Below are 20,409 nucleotides of genomic sequence, written 5' to 3'. Positions count from 1 at the left end.
TTCAACCTATCACTAACCTCTGGTGTCTTCCCCTCTGGTTTTAAACATGCTACCATTACACCCATCCTCAAAAGGCCTTCACTTGACCCATCTTTTTTGTCCAATTATCGCCCCATATCACTTCCATATGCCTCAAAGCTACTTGAGCAACATGTCCATGTCCTCTCATCTATCCTCCTGCTCCCGCTTTGACCGGCTACAATCTGGCTTCCGACCCCACCACTCAACTGATACTGCCCTCACCAAAGTCACCAATGACCTACTAACAGCCAAAACAAAAAAACATTACTCTGTCCTCCTTCTCCTTGACCTGTCCTCTGCCTTTGACACTGTCAACCACTCCCTTCTGTTACAAACTCTCTCATCACTTGGCATCACTGACCTGGCCCTCTCCTGGATCACATCATACCTCACAGACCGGACGTTTAGCGTCTCACACTCACACCACCTCCTAGTCTCATTTCCTCTGTGTTGGTGTCCCGCTAGGCTCTGTCCTAGGACCCTTACTCTTCTCCATCTACACTTTCAGCCTGGGACAGCTCATAGAGTCCCATGGCTTTCAGCATCACTTTTATGCTGACGACACACAAATCTACCTGGTCCAGACATCACCACCTTACTATCCAGAATCCCACAATGCCTATCTTCCATATCCTCCTCCTTCTCCTCTCGCTTTAACAGAATTCATCATCTTTCCCCCATCTTGCTCAAACCCCCCAACAGACCTATCTATCACGATCAATGGCTGCACACTCTCCCCGGTCAATCAAGTCCGCTGCCTTGGAGTGACCTTGGATTCTGCCCTGTAACAGTACAGCCTGGATCACAGCGGCTCCCTGTGACGATACGCTGACTTGCGCTCCAGCGTGGAACGCACCGGCCGTCTGCGATGATACGCTGGCTTGCGTTCCAGCGTGGAACGCAGCGACCGCCTGTGTTGTTACGCTGGCTTGCGCTCCAGCGTGGAACGCAGTGGCTGCTGGGCCCTCCTGTGACTCCGCCCACTTACCGTCCGGCCCTTAAATAGAAGACAGGTGCTAAGCAGGGTGTTCCACTAATGGAGTGCGCACCCTGCTAGCTCCACTGCATCTGAGGACTCTGTCCACATATCCAGACCTGGATCCCTAACAACAGCGTGAAGGACTGTCTACCTTCTTGCCACTAGCTTCCCCACTGCTGGCTTCCTAGCCAGGACCAACTAACCGCAAGTATATTCCAGTTACCTGCTCTGATTAATGTCCTGGAACTCTGAGTGGGGTGGTTCCTGACTGGTGTGGACATACTCTGAACCTACTGCATACTATATACTAAACTGTGGACATGCTCTGAACCTACTGCATACTATATACTAAACTGTGGACATGCTCTACTAACTCTGAACCTACTGCATACTATATACTAAACTGTGGACATGCTCTGAACCTACTGCATACTATATACTAAACTGTGGACATGCTCTGAACCTACTGCATACTATATACTAAACTGTGGACATGTTCTGAACCTACTGCATACTATATACTAAACTGTGGACATGCTATACTAACTCTGAACCTACTGCATACTATATACTAAACTGTGGACATGTTCTGAACCTACTGCATACTATATACTAAACTGTGGACATGTTCTGAACCTACTGCATACTATATACTAAACTGTGGACATGCTCTGAACCTATGGCATACAATATACTAAACTGAGGACATGCTATATACTAACCCTGGTAATACTGGGAGACCTTCCTCTCCAGCAGTAATACTAAATAGATAACTAGCGGTAAATGATTTTGTTACCCCAAACTCTCCTCCCAAGACTGAGAGAGACGCCTGGGGTACATACTGAGTAACCGCGAATCCCACAGCCAAGAACAAGGGCAGTGGGATAATAGTGCATGTCCATTGCTTCCGCAGTTGAGATCCTAACTGATCAACTAGGTGCGTTACATGCCCTCGCCTTCCGACCGCACATCCAAGCCCTTTCCACCACCTGCCACCTCCAACTCAAAAACATCTCCCGCATCCGCGCTTTCCTCAACTTTAAGTCTGCGAAAATGCTTGTACACGCCCTCATCATCTCCCGCCTAGACTACTGCAACATCCTCCTCTGTGGCCTTCCATCTAGCACTTTCGCACCCCTCCAATCTATCCTTAACTCTGCTGACCGACTAATGCACCTTTCCCCCCCTAGTACTCCTCTGCCAATCCCTTCACTGGCTCCCCATTGCCCAGTTAAAAATACTAACAAATACATACAAGGCCGTCCATAACCTGTCCCCTCCCTACATCTCTGAGCTACTTTCCCGATACGTCCCCACACGCAATCTCCGATCCTCACAATACCTCCTTTTCTCCTCTCCTCTTATCACCTCTTCCCACAATCGCCTCCAAGATTTCTCCCGTGCATCCCCCACACTCTGGAACTCGCTACGCCAACATATCAGACTCTCACCTACAGTGGAATCCTTCAAAAGAAACCTGAAAACCCACCTCTTCAGACAAGCCTACAATCAGTGACCCTGCTGCCTCTATACCGCCATGACCAGCTTCACCCTCACCAACTGTGTCCTTCTCCAATACCATGTAGATTTCAAGCCCTCACAGGCAGGGCCCTCTCTCCTTCTGTACCAGTTTGTAACTAGTCTTGTTTATGATTAGTGCAATTGTCTGCATTATGTATGTGCACCCCTGATCATACGTACAGCGCTATGGAATGAATGGTGCTTTAATAATAAATAATAATTATGTACTACTTTCAATACCTCCTTCTGGCATTCCTTGAGCTTTTTGTATCCTGGCATTAAGAACTTCCTTGGCAGACACAAAGAAAATACGATCTCCAGCTTGGGTGCGATCCAAGACTCCGAGCTCGTCCACCAAGAAACTGGTGCATCGCTCCATGTGCTGACGACGCACCTGCAGAGGAAGGAGCAATATTATAATATGCAAGTAAGAAGCCACATACCGAGGCTCTCCTCTGCCGACAGTACCATGAAAAAAGCTGTCATGTCTGACAATTTGTGGTTGTCAGGCAGGGAATCCCTAGAAACAAGCCACTGCAGTTTTTCACATCCTGTAATAGCAAGTGGGTTGTCTAACCTGGACAACCAATGGGATAAGAAGAATTCCAGTTTTCCCATTATAGTAAGTGACAACTTATCACTAGAAGAAGCCCTAACTACCAATCCATCGGTGTCCGACTACTGGGAATCCTATTGATTGATAGAATGAAGGGCTCCTAGAATGAAGTACGTACACCGCTGTGCTTTACTAGAACTGTGACCCCCCTTCTTTTTAGGGGTCGGCCACAACTGATCAGTACATTTTGGCAGTTTGGTCAATGTCGGCTTATTGCTGAAGGTTCCTGTTTTGACCTGGCCCTTTTACGGCACAGAAGACGCAGCATGCGGCTATTGTTACTATCCCAGGCATGCTGCTGTGAGGTGTGGTCAGGATACCAATTCTAACATTACTGGAGCAACAGCGGTACACAGAGATGACTAAGAATCCTAGTACACTCCCATTACATAACTGTGCTGTGACTAAGTGTTGTCTAAGTCACATAAATGCAGCTAAGCGAGCAGAACACATGGAGAGGCTGCTCGCCATGTATAATCATGTTCGACGGAGCTGGGAGGGCAGTGAATGCAAGAAAAACTAAATTAATACACTCTGCAATACAAGTGCTGCTCTGGAGTATAATACAGGATCCGTACAAAATAAGTAATGCAATGTTTGTACACAGTGATTCCATCAGCAGAATGGCAAATGCCGTTCCAGATTATAAGAGGATGTAACTGAGGATCACTACAGGATAAGTAATGTAAGTACACAGTGCCTCCACCGGCAGAATAGTGAGTGTAGCTCTGGAGTAGAATACATGATGTAACTCAGGAAAAGTAATGTATGTACACAGTGATTCCACCGGCAGAATAGTGAGTGTAGCTCTGGAGTATAATACAGGATGTAACTCAGGATCAGTACAGGATGAGTAATGTATGTACATAGGGACTCCACCAGCAGAATAGTGAGTACAGCTCTGGAGTATAATACAGGATACAAGTAACTCATGATGAGTACAGCATAGGCGATGTATGTACACAGTAACTCTACTGGTTATGAAGAATTGAAATGTAATATAGCTAAATTGTTCCAATTTGGCAGTGTCACCTCTAAAATACATAATATGAAAGGTAAGTCATGGCTGCTCCTCACTAGAGGGTTGTAAAGTGAAACTGCTCAGATGTGCAACACTACTTTGCAGGTTTTTACCGACATACCCTTTTTCATGTAATATTGTTTGTGTTTAATAAGCAAGCAGCAGACGCACCATAGCTAGATATATGAACACTTCATAATGCTAGGACAGCTGCCATCCATTTTCAAGAAGCAGATAAAAAGTTCCGGGAGCTCACCTCATCCATATACTCCGGTTCTGAGGCAGATGCATCCCACCGGTTGTTCAAGATGAAGATGTTTGGTCGGGAAAGACGTTCATTGACCTTGTGGAAAAACTGCTTTTCCTAGGACAAAAAAAGTACTCAAGTGAATATACAGCGCTGCGAGGGAGCTGCTATACCAGGTGATCACAGCACCCGGGACTTGACGGACACTTACTGTCTGCATGAGGGTGGACTCGGAATTCGCCACCAGTACAAACACATCGGCATCGAGGCAAAACTTATCTATCCAGCTGTCCAGCTCAGTGGTCACATCAATGCCAGGGCTGGAAATAGACAAGATATTGATATGGTGAATGAGAGGCAATTTATAAAACGAGGCACACAACACATGACAGACAATGAATCACAGGCTGAGGTCAGTACATAAAGGCCCTGCCATTATATGGCTCGCTATCCAATAAGTGGCCTTGGCTGGACCTGCAGCCAGCGACACCCATATGAATGCATTGTGCTGCACCAAACTTACACTGCAATAGAAATTAAATGGTGAGAGCAGCAATATTTCCCAACAACTTGTAAAGGTCTGTGACTTATAGTTACTGATTGGGAAGGATTGTTGTCTACTTCCAATGGAGGAACGTCAGCTTTGGTCATGTGAAACTCGCACCGCTGGACGGCTTGTTACAAGGAAGAGATCCAAGAAGGGTCTCATCACACAGAGCAGTGGCCAAGTGGCTCAGATAGGGATCGTGATGTGGCTCTGTGTGGTTTTCAAAAGAATGTTAAAAGTGTGCCAAACCTTTTGAAGAAGTATACTAAAATCTATTCTAAATGCCCCAAAAATAAATTTTTGTAATATACCCCATTCTACTTACAAAATAGGCACCTGAAGTGCGGATGTCTAGCGCTTTGGAATCCATATATTTGTAAATGGCTGACATGTGGGGCCACAGTGAGGGATGTACTGGCACAGTGAGGGATGAAAAAAAGGCTTCCACTTTTTTGCCTTATTAGACCGCCCCCCGTTCTGAGGTAAATGGGTGCTCTTACCACCTGTAGCGTCCGAAATGATCTCATCCAGGCGCTTACCAAAAAGTCTACCGCCGGTAAAGAGAGGGCCGTCAGGGTCCGCTTTGAAGCATTATCTGCCGCCCAGCAGGAGTGCCATAGGGTACAGCGAATGGCCACCAACAGGGCTGACGAGCGATCCATAAACCTGGCCGCGTCCAAAGATGCTTCACAAATATATGCACTGTCATGCAAGAGCTGCAGGGACACATCTGCAAGTTCCCCTGAGGGGACTCTTGAGTCGAGACCCTGACGTAAATTACTTGCCCACTCTCCCATAGCCTTACTTACCCATGTAGAGGCAAACACCGGCTGCAGCGCTGTGCCCACTGCTTCAAAAGGCATATTTTGCAAACGCTTCTAGCTTCTTATCTTTGATATCAGAAAAAGAAGCCCCAGTCGCCATTGGCAAGGTAGTACAGCCAGGTGCATAAATATTGGGACATCGACACAATTCTAACATTTTTGGCTCTATACACCACCACAATGGATTTGAAATGAAACGAACAAGATGTGCTTTAACTGCAGACTGTCAGCTTTAATTTGAGGGTATTTACATCCGAATCAGGTGAACGGTGTAGGAATTACAACAGTTTGCATATGTGCCTCCCACTTGTTAAGGGACCAAAAGTAATGGGACAATTGGCTTCTCAGCTGTTCCATGGCCAGGTGTGTGTTATTCCCTCATTATCCCAATGACAATGAGCAGATAAAAGGTCCAGAGTTTATTTCAAGTGTGCTATTTGCATTTGGAATCTGTTGCTGTCAACTCTCATGATGAGATCCAAAGAGCTGTCACTATCAGTGAAACAAGCCATCATTAGACTGAAAAAACAAAAACAAACCCATCAGAGAGATAGCAAAAACATTAGGCCTGGCCAAAACAACTGTTTGGAACATTCTTAAAAAGAAGGAACGCACCGGTGAGCTCAGCAACACCAAAAGACACGTAAGACCACGGAAAGCAACTGTGGTGGATGACCGTAGAATTGTTTCCCTGGTGAAGAAAACACCCTTCACAACAGTTAGCCAGATAAAGAACACTCTCCAGGAAGTAGATGTATGTGTATCAAAGTCAACAATCAAGAGAAGACTTCACCAGAGTGAATACAGAGGGTTTACCACAAGATGTAAACCATTGGTGAGCCTCAAAAACAGGAAGGCCAGATTAGAGTTTGCCAAACGACATCTAAAAAAGCCTTCACAGTTCTGGAACAACATCCTAAGGACAGATGAGACCAAGATCAACTTGTACCAGAGTGATGGGAAGAGAAGAGTATGGAGAAGGAAAGGAACTGCTCCTGATCCTAAGCATACCACCTCATCAGTGAAGCATGGTGGTGGTAGTGTCATGGCGTGGGCATGTATGGCTGCCAATGGAACTGGTTTTCTTGTATTTATTGATGATGTGACTGCTGACAAAAGCAGCAGGATGAATTCTGAAGTATTTCGGGCAATATTATCTGCTCATATTCAGCCAAATGCTTCAGAACTCATTGGACGGCGCTTCACAGTGTAGATGGACAATGATCCAAAGCATACTGCAAAAGCAACCAAACAGTTTTTAAAGGGAAAGAAGTGGAATGTTATGCAATGGCCAAGTCAATCACCTGACCTGAATCCGATTGAGCATGCATTTCACTTGCTGAAGACAAAACTGAAGGGAAAATGCCCCAAGAACAAGCAGGAACTGAAGACAGTTGCAGTAGAGGCCTGGCAGAGCATCACCAGGGATGAAACCCAGAGTCTGGTGATGTCTATGCGTTCCAGACTTCAGGCTGTATATGACTGCAAAGGATTTGCAACCAAGTATTAAAAAGTGAAAGTTTGATTTATGATTATTATGTCCAATTACTTTTGGTCCCTTAACAAGTGGGAGGCACATATGCAAACTGTTGTAATTCCTACATCGTTCACCTGATTTAGATGTAAATACCCTCAAATTAAAGCTGACAGTCTGCAGTTAAAGCACATCTTGTTTGTTTCATTTCAAATCCATTGTGGTGGTGTATAGAGCCAAAAAAAATTGAATTGTGTTAATGTCCCAATATTTATGGACCTGACTGTATTTTAGCCAAGCAGGAAACTGGCGGGTCCACTATAGGTGGAGCCAACCATTTCTTAGTCAAATCCTCCGGAAAAGGATAAAGGATGTTCAAGCGTTTTGGCAACATGAAATGTCTATCAGGGAATCAAACTCCTGGTGGTTGGGGAAACACTTGTGCGAATGACGGGACTTCCTAAAGGAAACACCCGAGCTGGCAGATGACGGAGCTGGATCCTCAACCTGCAACGTCTCAATAACTGCCATAATTAAATTGCCCACCATGGAGGACAGTTTGGATGACTGACCCTCCCGTGAGACAACATCCTCATCTGACCCCCTCTCCTCAGAACATGCCTCTTCAGCTGAGGACACGTCGGAGTGAGACTCTCTATAGTAGGAGGAGGAGAGGCCCAGGAAACGGGAGACACAGACACTCTTTTGGGAAGGATGTTCTGGCCCGTTTTGTGGGACGGCCGCGAAGGGCATGCGCCCCATAATCCCCAGATTCGGACAGGTCAGAGGACTGCCTTGCCGACAAACTCGCCAATATATCCACAGTTGTTGGTATTCAAGACATCCTGCACCACCCTAGACAGGGAACGCGCCCATTCCGGTTCTTCCGTAGCTTGGGCAGCAAGGGGTCCGGAGCCGAGCCACTTGATGGCGGCGCAGCATACGAAAAGCAGAGGGAGTCTGAGGGGATGGAAATTTTGCGCGACAAGACGCACAGGCAAAATGACGCACTAAAGGGACCGCCTGCTTGTGGACCTGGGGTCTGGGTTCAGACATAATGACACCCCTGGCACCCCAATGAGGAAAAAAGGGAAAGGTTAGGCCCTGTAAGAAGGGACAAACACCACTCACCAAGCCTGTGTCCCTCCAAGCAGCAAGCACCATCAGCGTCCCGCCAAGTGCTTAAAATCCCAGAAGTGGGCAGAGCCTACTCTACCTCTGCTCTGCTGTTGGCGTGGCAAACACAAGCCCCGCCCCCAACATGATACCACCTTTCAGCACCCGCCCATCATTTTTGGCCACGCTCGGGAAGAAAAAAAAAATTCCACCCCCTCCTCCCCCAGTCGTGTTCAGGAGAACGCCGCTGGATCAAGCAAGCCGCATGAGGACGCCAAGGCGTGTGGCCACCAGCAGGAGCAGCCCCCTGAGTCCTGGAAGACGAACGTCCCCAGGTACCATTAAAGGGCTCCATTGATGTGCATAATACAGGTGAAATCACACATGGGAAGGAGAAGGATCACCACCTTCAGTGTGCGGCCCCTTGGTGAGGGACACTACACCGGAAACAGAGGGGACTTTCGCTGAGGCGGCTGTGGTGATGCGATTGCTGGTGGGAGACAAAGGTTTTTACGGGAACCTCTGATCCATCTTTTCTTCAGGAGAGCGGGAACAAGCAGAGGGTTTCGGTGACCCCCTGGTCTCCCGTCTCCTGGTTGGGAGTGCAGACTGTTTAAAAGACTGCCTGAAGATAGAAGGAAAAAAATGAGACAAAATTAGCAAACTAGCAGACCTGCAACGCAGGAAGGTCTGCCTCCCACAGACACTAAGCTAAAACTGATTTAGCTTGGTCCTTGTAGGAAGGATATAGCTGAATAGGGAGGAGCTTACACTTTGTGTGCTTAGTGTCCGCCTCCTAGCGGCAACAGCTATACCCATGGTCAATGCCTGTGTCCCCCAATGAGACGGATGAGAAAAGTATATTCCAAAAAAAAAATATGTTTATAGTTTTTAATAAACTTCTTCAAAAGATTAGGTATATTTTACTGGCCACACAATTTTGCAGATAAACCGCTCTGTGTAGCGGCACCCTAACTGCTCTGTACCTGTAACAAGCGGTGCAGCATCACATAACCAGGACAGAATGTCCTTCACTGCAAATGAACAATAGACGTTCCATTCAATAACTGCAAGCGAAAATCCCTCAGATTCACAGATTACTGAAGGACAATGATCTCCTTTCTAGCACAGGGTTACAAGTCCATGGTTACACCTGCAGTGACTGCATCCAGCACATTTATGATCTTCAGGATAAAGGGTCTCAGATTTTTGACCGGCATGAAGTGCCCAGGAACAATTACTTTTGCAATAACTATTCTTAGTACAGTACAAACGTGTCTTTTAAAAGAAACGTCTTCTACGGGCAGCAGCCGCTGGCCTAAATCTCCTCCACCCATGCCCATCCCAGTTCCTCTCCACCTTCGCTTTATAGCTTTACAAGCTTCAAAATCATGTTCTCAAAAACATATAAATGAACCTATAGCTTATAATACCCTGCAGAAGTTGAAAAGATCTAAGCCATGTGTACAGGAAGGTGCTCATTTATAGACAATAAGCACATATGCAGCCATTTAGTGACATTCATCTAGGCTTCAAAGAAATTCTCTGCTTTCCCGTCCCCACCACCCCATGGCACCTTCTATAATTTAGGACACTGTAGGGCTGAAATACTGAGACATCTCCACATTTAGCTAACCACCAGGGTGGTACCTCACTGAGAATATTAAGAAATTTGCAAGGACACAAGAGCAAGTTATGTGATCAGTGACCGTTACCTGTCCATCAGCACAAGGTCATCCTTCAGCAGGGGGCACTTGGAATTAGGCCACATGACACTGACCAAGGAACCAGAATCCAGAAGTTCATCCTGATGAAGGGCATGTGCCAGCTGCATCACAGTCTGAAAGAGTTGGGCATGGAATGAAATGATAGATTTCTGTAGAATGATACAGTGATCCCTCAAGATACAATGGCCTCGGGATACGATGTTTTCAACATTGAATGGTCTTTTCTGGGTCATCGTAAGTTGAAACTAGACTCAACATACAAAGCCTCAGATCCAACCAGTCAAGGCCACTTGTCTGGTAAAATAGCAGGTATTCCTGACTGTTATATGTAAGGACCTGTTTTATCTGTATTAGTTATCTGCTTATTTTTCTTACATCCAAGATAAGAGAAAATGAAGATCACATTTTTGGGCTTTGGAACAGATTACTCAACTTAAAATGGTTTTAACATACAGTTGTCATCGAGGAACCAATTAATATTGTAACTTAAGGGCCCACTGTGTAGGAGAAGTTTGCCGGTAGTATTAGGCCTCATGCACACGACAGTATTTTTTCACGGTCCGCAAAACGGGGTTCCGTTGTTCCGTTTCTGTTTTTTTTTTCCGTGTGTCTTCCTTGATTTTTGGAGGATCAACGGACATGAAAAGTGAAAAAAAAATCTAAGTCAAGTTTGCTTTGGAAATGATAGGAAAAAAACGGACACGGATCACAATCTTGTGTGCCTCTGTTTTTTCACGGACCCATTGACTTGAATGGGTCCGCGAACCGTTGTCAGTGAAAAAAATAGGACAGGTCATTTTTTACACGGACTGGAAACACGGATCACGGACGCGGATGACAAACGGTGCATTTTCCGATTTTTCCACGGACCAATTGAAAGTCAATAGATCCACAGAAAAGCACGGAAAACTGAACAACGGACGCGGATGCACACAACGGTCGTGTGCATGAGGCCTTAAAAGAAAAAAAGTTACTGAGTCCAAGAGTTAAAGTGGTTGTCTGCTTTTCTTTTTTTTTTATAGATGACCTATCTTCAGGATAGGTCATCAATATCAGATCCGGGGAGATCCAGCTCCCAGCACCACCACAGATCAGCTGTTTGAAGAGAATGCATCGCTTATATAAGCACTTCATTCTCCTCACTGTTTACCTGCTCGCTGTTGACATTGCAGAGCAGTGTCCCAAGAGAATGGGACAGAACGTAACTACACCTGCTCTGTCCTATTCAGGTGAATGGGACGGAGGAGCTGTAATTACACTGCTCACCGCTGTGATGTCAACGGCAAGAAGGTATACATTGAAAACAGTGCAGCGCTTATACAAGCACTGCGTTCTCTTCAAACAGCTGATCATCAGAGGTGCCGGATGTTGGACCTCGACAATCTGATATCGATGACCTGAGTATAGGTCATCAATACTGCAAACAGGAAAACTCCTTTAAAGAGGTTGTGCCAAATATTAAACTTAGTCCCTATCCACAGGATGGGATCAGTGTCTGACCGAGAAGGCTTTGACTGCTAGGACCCCCACAGATCAAGAGAATGGGGGGGGGGGGGGGGGGACCAAGTCCCCTGTATGAATGGAGCAGAAGTTGATCATGCACACTGTTGCTCCATCCATTCTCTATGGTACAGCACTTGACTGTTGCGGACAAACCAAAACAGATGCATATAGCGGCCACCCCAATTTTACAGGAGGGCCCCTATTCTTTTGAGTGGTGGGAGTCCCAAAAGTCAGACCCTCACCAATCAGAAAATTATCCCCTATGCTGTATATAGGGGATAAGTAAACCTTAGCAAAACTTCTTTAAGAAGCTCAAAGACTTCAGAAAGTGTCTTCAGCTTTGTGCAATGTAAACAAGGATAGATATATCTCTATCTATATCTTTTTATTGCTGACAGCAAGCAGAGATGTGGAAATTATAAAGTTTTGCGAGACAAAACATGTCACTTTTCACGCTCTATCATATCCGACTTAGGAGGCATAATAAAACTGCGTTCACAAGTCACCTTAACACTCTTCTTCTCCTCTGACCCGTCGGTCAGTAGGTAGGCCTCATTCCCGTCAGTCCCCTCCACTCGCAGGAAGCAGTTGGTGGTATGGCCAATTCCAGAAGGCAGGACTTTGTCCCACAGCATGGCATTAATCACAGTGCTCTTACCATTGCTGGTCCTGGTGCGGAAGAAAGATATAGCATAAGCAAAAAAAATAAGTTCACCTCTTCTGGGGACGTTGTGGCAGCATGCCGATTGTCACCCAGCTTTCTCATAAACAGATGAAATACAAAGCTATTGGACTTTTTTTCATATAAACACCTTGTATTCTCCAGGGGCATCTTTTCTTAGAACTGCGCATAGTGCCTTTCCTCTGTTATTCCTGTTTGCAATTTATGTATTGACAACTGGGTGTTATCATCTTCCTTGTAACAGGGCTATGATCATTGCTGACAAAGTTGGACTGTTGGTACACACCCTTATCACAAGGGGAATGGTGACACCCAGTGCATACATTTCCAGGTGGAATAGCAGAAGTAAAGATGATATAGAACAGGATATCTCAGGTCCTCATTAATGGGGAACGGCTAACTTGGTGCAATGACTGTGGAGAAGGCGGGCAGTTCAACTTACCTGCCAAAGAAGGCCACCTTCATATGACGTCGGGCAAGCACCTCACTGATGCCCTTCACGTTGGTGAGATAGGCCTTGACTTCCAGCACTTGCTCTTCTGAAGCCACTGGATCCAGCTCTGCATTCTGGTAGGTCTCTAAATAATCAGCCAATAGGTTACATGTAGAAACCACAAGCTACAGGGAATAATCACAGCTATTGTCCTCTGTTATCAATCACTCTTATACTCCAATCACATCCAGAGCTGCAATTCTGCAGGAATCAGCTGGCACCCTGCAGGTAGACACAGACACCCATCACTGTACACAAGGCACCATCTCTGTACACAATCTCACCCTCCAAGAAGTTGTAGCTTTCCTGGATGTAAGCCCCGAGCTGGTCGAAGATGCCATTGATCTTCTTCTTGGCGGTCACAAAGTGCTTGAGCGGAGAGGCGTTGACGTCAGCCATGAATCTCTTATCCTTCTTGGTGGAGTTTCTAGATGTTGGTCGGGCAAACAGAAGGGACATTGCGCTGCGGGAGGAGACACAGTCACTAAGATTTGCGAAGACGATGAAGCGATCAATTCTTCACACTGCACGCGTATACTGACCAGATATATCACCGCACGGACGCCACGCCGAGCCGACTGAGCCGAACCGTTAACCCTACCGGCAGAAGTAGATGGAGTGAAGCAATGTGACTTTACATGAAGCAGAGCCGAGCTGTGTATGTCAGGAGCTACAGCGCCTACAATTCACCCAAATGTATAGGCCCTCTGTGTCTTGGGATCAACGATAGGAACTGCCCTGTCTGAGGGGTACAGCCGACTTCTAGGATTATATAAGGTAAATCCACACACTGTGCAGATAAGACATGATACAGGGTATCCATGGGCTAAAAGACTGTCTTTAATGTAAAATTAAAAAAAAATAATAAAAAAAAAATAATAATTCAGATTCAATTCCTCAAAGTTTTCAAGACCACTGCTTGCTGTCATTCAATAGGGACCTTCATTATTTACTCCTAAAGGATATAATTGTGTCCTGTTCATGTCACGCACACAGAATGTGTCCTGTAATAAGACCAGCACTGTGTGAAAGTCCCTGCTGAGCGTCAGCAAGCAGAAATCTGGAGAACTGAGAGGAAATGATACAGAAAGTATATGAGAATATGGTAGACCTTTAAATTAAAGGGGTTGTCCTATTCAAGTGTATAGGAAGGAGCCGTCCCATAGAAGTGAATAAGACGGCTTAGGCTACTTTCACACTAGCGTTTAAGTTTTCCGGTATTGAGTTCCGTCATAGGGGCTCAATACCGGAAAAAAACGCTTCAGTGTTGTCCCCATTCATTGTTAATGGGGACAAAACTGAGCTGAACAGAACGGAATGCTCCAAAATGCATTCCGTTCTGTTTAGTTGCGTTCCCAGACCGCAACATGCTGCGGTTTACTTTCCATCCTGGGATGCGGAGCAAGACGGACCCGGCATTACCCCCAATACAAGTCAATGGAGAAAGATCCGTTTTCTCTGACACAATCGAAAACGGATCCGTCCCCTATTGACTTTCAATGGAGTTAATGACGGATCCGTCTTGGCAATGTTAAGGATAATACAACCGGATCCGTTCATAACGGATGCAGATGGTTGCATTATCAATAACGGAAGTGTTTTTGCTGAGCTCTGCCAGATTCAGTGTGAAAGTAGCCTTACCTGTAATTGCACTGCTCACCGCTGCAGATGGCGAGCAGGTAAACAATGAAGGGAAGGCAGCCCTCGTAGGAGCGCGGCCTTCTCTTCATACAGCTGATCAGCAGGGGTGCAGGGTGTCGGACCCCTGCGCATCTGATATTGGTGACCTATCCTCAGGACAAGTTACCAATATCTGATCAGTAAGGGTCCGATACTAGGCAACCCCAACCAATCAGCTGTTTGAAGAGGTGGCAGCGCTGCAGTGAGCGCCGTACATTGTATAGTGGCTGTGATTGGTATTGCAGCCCAGACTAAATGGCATATAGGCCATTAGGCAAGGGCTACACGGTGACACTGGTCACGCGACACCTGGCCAGGATCGCTGAGTAGTGGTGAACCCATAGAAATAAATAGGATCGCCACGGCAGTCGCAAGAAATCCAGCCGTGTGGGATTTTATGCAACTGCTACAGCGATCCCATGCATTTCTATGGGATCACCGCTATGTGTAGCCCTTGCCTTACTGATAAACACAGCCTCGTCAAACAACTGATCAGATATTGATGGCCTCCTCAATGTTGAACTCCTGGAACCGATTTAAGCAAAGGTTAGCATCTGGTGAAACCAGAATACCCCTTTAAATCTCCACCCCACCCTATCAGGACAAATGGGTGTAATATAATAGGATTCATTCAGTAAGAGCAACTGTCACTCTGACATTTATGTTTTCCAGAAAGGGCTAGTCGGCTTTAATCTACTCCCCCCGCCAATCAGCGCTCACTAGGAGGCATCCAGGACCCCGACAACTCATCTACAGCAGAAATCCCCCCCGCCTCACAAGATGCATCCTCTGCTGAGATGGGTAGGAGCGTCTCCAGTTCTGGTACTACAACTCCCAGCCGGGAGTTCCAGTGAGTATAAGGTTGCAGACCACCGATTATTACAGCTTATGCACACATGTATACAATGATATAAAGTGAAAGCCAGGACTGCAGCCGGGCCCAGAATGGCACGGGGTATCTGTGTGAAAGGGCAGATATAATTAGCCGTGCACACAGCAGCGTCAGCCGTCTGGGGTATGCCCTTCAGACGTAGATAGCAGGCCTGTTGCAGGGTGAAGCGGGATGACCTCTGAGCCTGGTATCTGCTCTGCCCTGGCAACCGTCAAACCAGACGGTACAGTACAGGACTATGATCTAGATCATTCTGGATGTCTATTTAACCCTTCTGTGACCTGCACCCAGAGCTGGAAATGTTATAATTAACCCTGTAGCTACAGCAGGTATCGTTTATTAAAGGAATATTCCTACCTGATAAAGTGATGGATTATTGCATGCATATGCTATCGGTCGGGGTCCTACCTCTAGGACCCCCAACAATCCCGAGAATGAAGGGGACAGAGCACTGCTTTACCGCTGGGTTCCTAGGTTTTCTCTTCATACGGTAGCAGTGCCCCAAACACTAGCAGACCCCATGCACTGTGCTGTAGCCCCCCTAGGGTCTGCAGCAGTCCCCGAGGTTAGACCCCCACCAATCGTAAAGTGATGGCTGATCCTAGTGTTACCTGTGCTCTCCAGCTGTTGTGAAGCTACAACCCCAGGCATGCCCTGACAGCGCAAGAATTGAGGGCATGCTGGGAGTCAGTTTCACAATAGCTGGAGAGGCACACATGGGGGATCTGTCTTAGGCCTCGTGCACATGACCGTGTCCGTTTTGCAATCTGCAAATCCGCAAACTACAGATGCGTGTGCGGTCTGCATTTTTTGTTGACCCACTAATTTCCATCAATCCGTGATCTGCATAGGCGTATTTCTGATCGTAAATGACCCCCATAGTCTATCTTTTTGTGGATTGAATATACAGATGCAGAACGCACACAGATCATCCGTGTTCCTCCCGTAGCCGTACGTCCATTCCACAAAGAGATAGAATGTGTCCCCAAAATGCAGATTCGGGACCCACTGAAATCAATGGGTCCACAAAGAATGTGGATACAACATGGATAGTATCCGGATTATGCAGGTCCACAACTTGTGGACCGCAAAATACATATGGTCTTACATGTGCCAGTACGGGTGACATTCAGTTTAGAAGGCACCAATAATCTTTGGGTTCGCAATGTACCGCCATTGTGGAGACATTCTCCCCTAGAAGCAGATACTAAGAGACCTCCATAGTGCTGAACTAAGTCATGTGGAGACCTAAATGTACAACCGCCTTCAAATACAATCCTTGCAGTAAATACTACCGTAGCTGCACAGACACCAGTTGCAGCAGGCTGCGGGCAGGAATGTTCAATGTCCCTCTGTACGTGCAGAAGTCATCGTCTGGTCACATACAGCACCGTATAACGCAACACAAGACGGGGATTTCTGCATATCTACAGCTGTGACTGAGGCATCAGGTGACAGATACCATCTATCAGCGCGGCACTGATACCATATAGAGCAGTATTAGGCTCCATTCACACGTGCGTGGTGTGTTGCAGACCCGCAAATTGCGGATCCGCAACACACCCGCCCGGCACCCCTAAAGAAATGCCTATTCTTGTCCGCAAGGGGACACTTCTTATAATGACAATATATTACAGTGAAACTCCTTTACGCCAACATCCAATAATCCAGAAAGTCTGATAAATGGGACATATTTCGGAATCACCTTTAAGGATCTAGTCAGCAGTTTTTGCAGGTTTCACTCACATCCAACAGTTCTTTCATTTTGGGACTGTCCATATGCTTAAAGGGGACATTTGTGGAGTAGTGATAGGATACACCATAAATGTCCCAGTGGTGTGGGACCTGCCCCCATCTCAAGAACAGGGCCCACCACGAATGGAGAGGACACTGCGCATGTGTGGCTCTCTCTATGTACTGCTATGGGAGTTGTCCCATAGCAGTGAATGGCTCTCTCCATTCACGGCAAGCCCCATTCTTGAGTTAGGGCTCATGTATTTTCGGTCCGCAAAAAATACGGATGACGTCCGTGTGCATTCCGTATTTTGCAGAACGGAACAGCTGGCCCCTAAAAGAACAGTCTTTTCCTTGTCCGTAATGCGGACAATAGGACATGTTCAATTCTTTTGCGGAACGGACATGCGGAAACGGAATGCACACGGAGTAACTTCCGTTTTTTGTTTTTTTTGCAGACCCATTGAAATCAATGGTTCCGCATACGGTCTGCAAAACAAAAACCCGAACAGACACGGAAACAAAATACGTTTGTGTGCATGAGCCCTTAAGGATCGGTCACCAGGATCTGATTGGTGGGGGTCCAACACCTAAGACCCCTTATGATCAGCAGCTTGAGAGGGCACCGGCACTCCTGTGAGCACCGCCGCCTTCTCTCTGCTTTTCCTAGGCCAGTGACGACACGTTCATCGATCATGTGGCCTAGGAGCAGCTCATAGAAGTGAATGGGGCTGAGCTGCAATACCAAACACAGCCATTCATTCGTGGTGAGCACGGAGAAGGCGGTGCCTTTGCAAATTGGCTGATCAGCGGGGATCCTGGGTGTCGGCCCTCGCCGATCACATACTGATGACCTATCCTGAGGACACGTCATCAGTAAAAAAAAATTTAAAAAAAGCTGAGAAAACTCATGTATTTACATGTGACAAGTAGGGCAGTGATTCATACGTGAAGACATCCGTGTTTGGTCCGTGTGTCCGGTTTTTGTCCTGGGCGTGTTATCCGTATGTCACGTGCACTGCTAGGCTGAAAAGAGATTTCTAGAGCATCTCCTAGCAATGATCAGTGAAAACCACTGACAGATTTCAGGGGCCATCATTCTTGTGTCAGAGGTTTTTCACTGACCCATAGACTTCAATGGGCGTGTTGGAGCTGCATCTCCGTGATGAGGTGCAAATAAACACATTCTAATCACTGGAGCCGTGTGCTGCCCATGATTCACCAACGTCAAAATAAGGCTTTAGGAGCGAGTCCCACACCTATCGGACATGGCACCTCAGTCCGGATGGGACAAAACGTAGTCCTAATTTATATAAATCCCTGTAATTCTGAACGCTTGGCAACTTTTGCACATTTTCAGAAACATTTCCCCGTCGCTATGTACGGGTATGTTCACACTGAGTACGCAACAAAAAAGCCTGCGGATCATCTCCTTTGATTTCAACGGGAAAACCACTGATTCATTTACATGACCGACGGTTGTTTTTTTTCCGAGTTTTAAAAACTTCAGCGTGACAAAAAAAAGGAATTTTGGGCAAGATCAAAAACCGCATCTGAATAAAAACCGCATCCAAACAACCACATGGAATCCTGAAGCAGATTCTGCGTCTTTTTTTTTCTTCAGCCTCTGTGTAAACAACCCCTGAGGCTACTTTCACATGGCGTTTTTCTTTTCTGGCACTGAGTTCCGTCCTAGGGGTTCAATACCGGAAAAGAACTGATCAGGATTATCCCCATGCATTCTGAATGGAGATCAATCCGTTCAGGATGCATCAGGATGTCTTCAGTTCAGTCTTTTTGTCTTTTCAGGACGGAGATAATACCGCAGCATGCTACGGTTTTATCTCCGTCCAAAATTCCGGAACAATTGCCTGAATGCCGGATTCGGCATTAATTTACATTGAAGTATATTAGTGCCGGATCCGGCATTAAGTGTTTCGGCAAAACGGATCCGACTTTCCCGTCTGCGCATGCGCAGAACTTTAATAATGCAATAAAAATGAATACCGGATCCGTTTTTCCGGATGACACCAGAGAGACAGATCCGGTATTTCAATGCATTTGTCAGACGGATCTGGATGCCATCAGTTTGCGTCTGGATTGCTTCCGGCGACGGAACTGCCTGCCGGAATCCTCTGCCGCAGCTCCCATTATATGTAAGGCTCTGTTCACATTTCCATTAGGAGCCTCCATCAGAAATTCCGTCATATGCGCTATTCTTCCCGTCCAAATTAAGTTAACCCTATAGACCAACTATCAATCAGTGGGGTCCATCATAGGTCAGAGCCTGTGATGGAGCAGAAAAATAAAAATTCGAGCAGAAGTTTCCTATAGTTTCCTGTAACAGCTCAATAATCCAGACTATCTGATAATCCGGCACCTGTCAGGTCCCGTTGATGCCAGATTAGGAGGAGGTCTCTGTATCATATTCATTTCCATGTATAAATTGCATTGCACGCTGTAATGTCCCCGTTACTGTACATACGTTATATGCAGCCCCGCCCCTCCCCCGCTTACTTATCAGTGGCAGTAGTCAGCCGGCCTTCATGCCACACACAGGGCCCGGGCAGTGTGGGTACTCCAGGTGCAGTGCTTACTCCCAGTCCTCAGCGCGCCCATCACCAGCCTCTGACACCTGAGCGACCTGTGAAGGGTACAGCACAGGAAGCCGCCACCGCCGGCGAGCAGGCACGCCTCCAAACTCAGACCCCGCCTACCGCCGCATCTGATTGGCTGGATGACGTCCGGATTCTAAGAGACCGAACACTAGAGGGATAAAACCTTCGAACACGCTGTCCCTCAATTATGTAATCCACTTCTGGATAGTAACGTGCCTGGAGCTGACTCCAAGAAAATGGCCACGGCTTGTAATACTTTTGAGACCTATGGGAAACCGCGTTGTTTTGGCTCTAGTGGTTATAAAGGTGGAGGTCGAGAAGATGCCTGTCACGATGCTTTGTCTAGTATATGGAGTTGGTCCTGGAACTAGGTCCTTCCTGCCTCAGCTCCAGTCTACACAGTTCAGTAGTGAGGAGGCTAGAATGGAGTTGCTGGAGTGAGAACCTGTCGGGAGCAGCTCCACTCCAGACACTTCTGCTGAAATGATTAGAATAGACTACAGTTACTTGCAGGAGCTTGTGGTAGAATCTCCATCCTAGTGGACTCCCTATAGAGGGGACTGGAGGGCCCCAGCCATATGCAGGGATCTCAAGTCTCCCGGAGGTTCAGGGAGTCTCCCGCTATTAGATAGCGGCTCCCTGACACCCGCATGTGAGACAATATATCCCGGAAAGGTTTACTGATAGCAGAGCAGAGAGATAAGAGAAGTGACA

The 20,409-nt window shown here is 46.7% G+C and overlaps 1 protein-coding gene across 2 annotated transcripts in view; it reads right to left on the bottom strand.

Moving 5' to 3' along the window:
• The window catches only part of MFN2 (mitofusin 2), a 35,417-nt gene extending 15,637 nt beyond the window's left edge, over window positions 1-19,780 (bottom strand). Inside the window, exons 1-9 of one of the 2 annotated variants that reach the window (XM_040430962.1) lie at window positions 19,595-19,780; window positions 13,314-13,368; window positions 13,056-13,234; window positions 12,721-12,856; window positions 12,103-12,265; window positions 10,082-10,206; window positions 4,617-4,725; window positions 4,415-4,522; window positions 2,762-2,915 (exon numbers count right to left, since the gene is read on the bottom strand). In XM_040430962.1, the coding sequence (XP_040286896.1) occupies window positions 2,762-2,915; window positions 4,415-4,522; window positions 4,617-4,725; window positions 10,082-10,206; window positions 12,103-12,265; window positions 12,721-12,856; window positions 13,056-13,230 (970 nt within the window). In that variant the 5' untranslated portion in view covers window positions 13,231-13,234; window positions 13,314-13,368; window positions 19,595-19,780. The remainder of the gene's footprint in view (window positions 1-2,761; window positions 2,916-4,414; window positions 4,523-4,616; window positions 4,726-10,081; window positions 10,207-12,102; window positions 12,266-12,720; window positions 12,857-13,055; window positions 13,235-13,313; window positions 13,369-19,594) is intronic. The other variant, XM_040430968.1, reaches the window with a different exon arrangement.
• Between the last annotated feature and the right edge of the window lie 629 nt (window positions 19,781-20,409).

Source organism: Bufo bufo, chromosome 1 (genome assembly GCF_905171765.1).
Source record: "Bufo bufo chromosome 1, aBufBuf1.1, whole genome shotgun sequence".
Lineage (NCBI taxonomy): Eukaryota > Metazoa > Chordata > Amphibia > Anura > Bufonidae > Bufo > Bufo bufo.
This window is presented reverse-complemented; position numbering and strand designations above follow the sequence as displayed.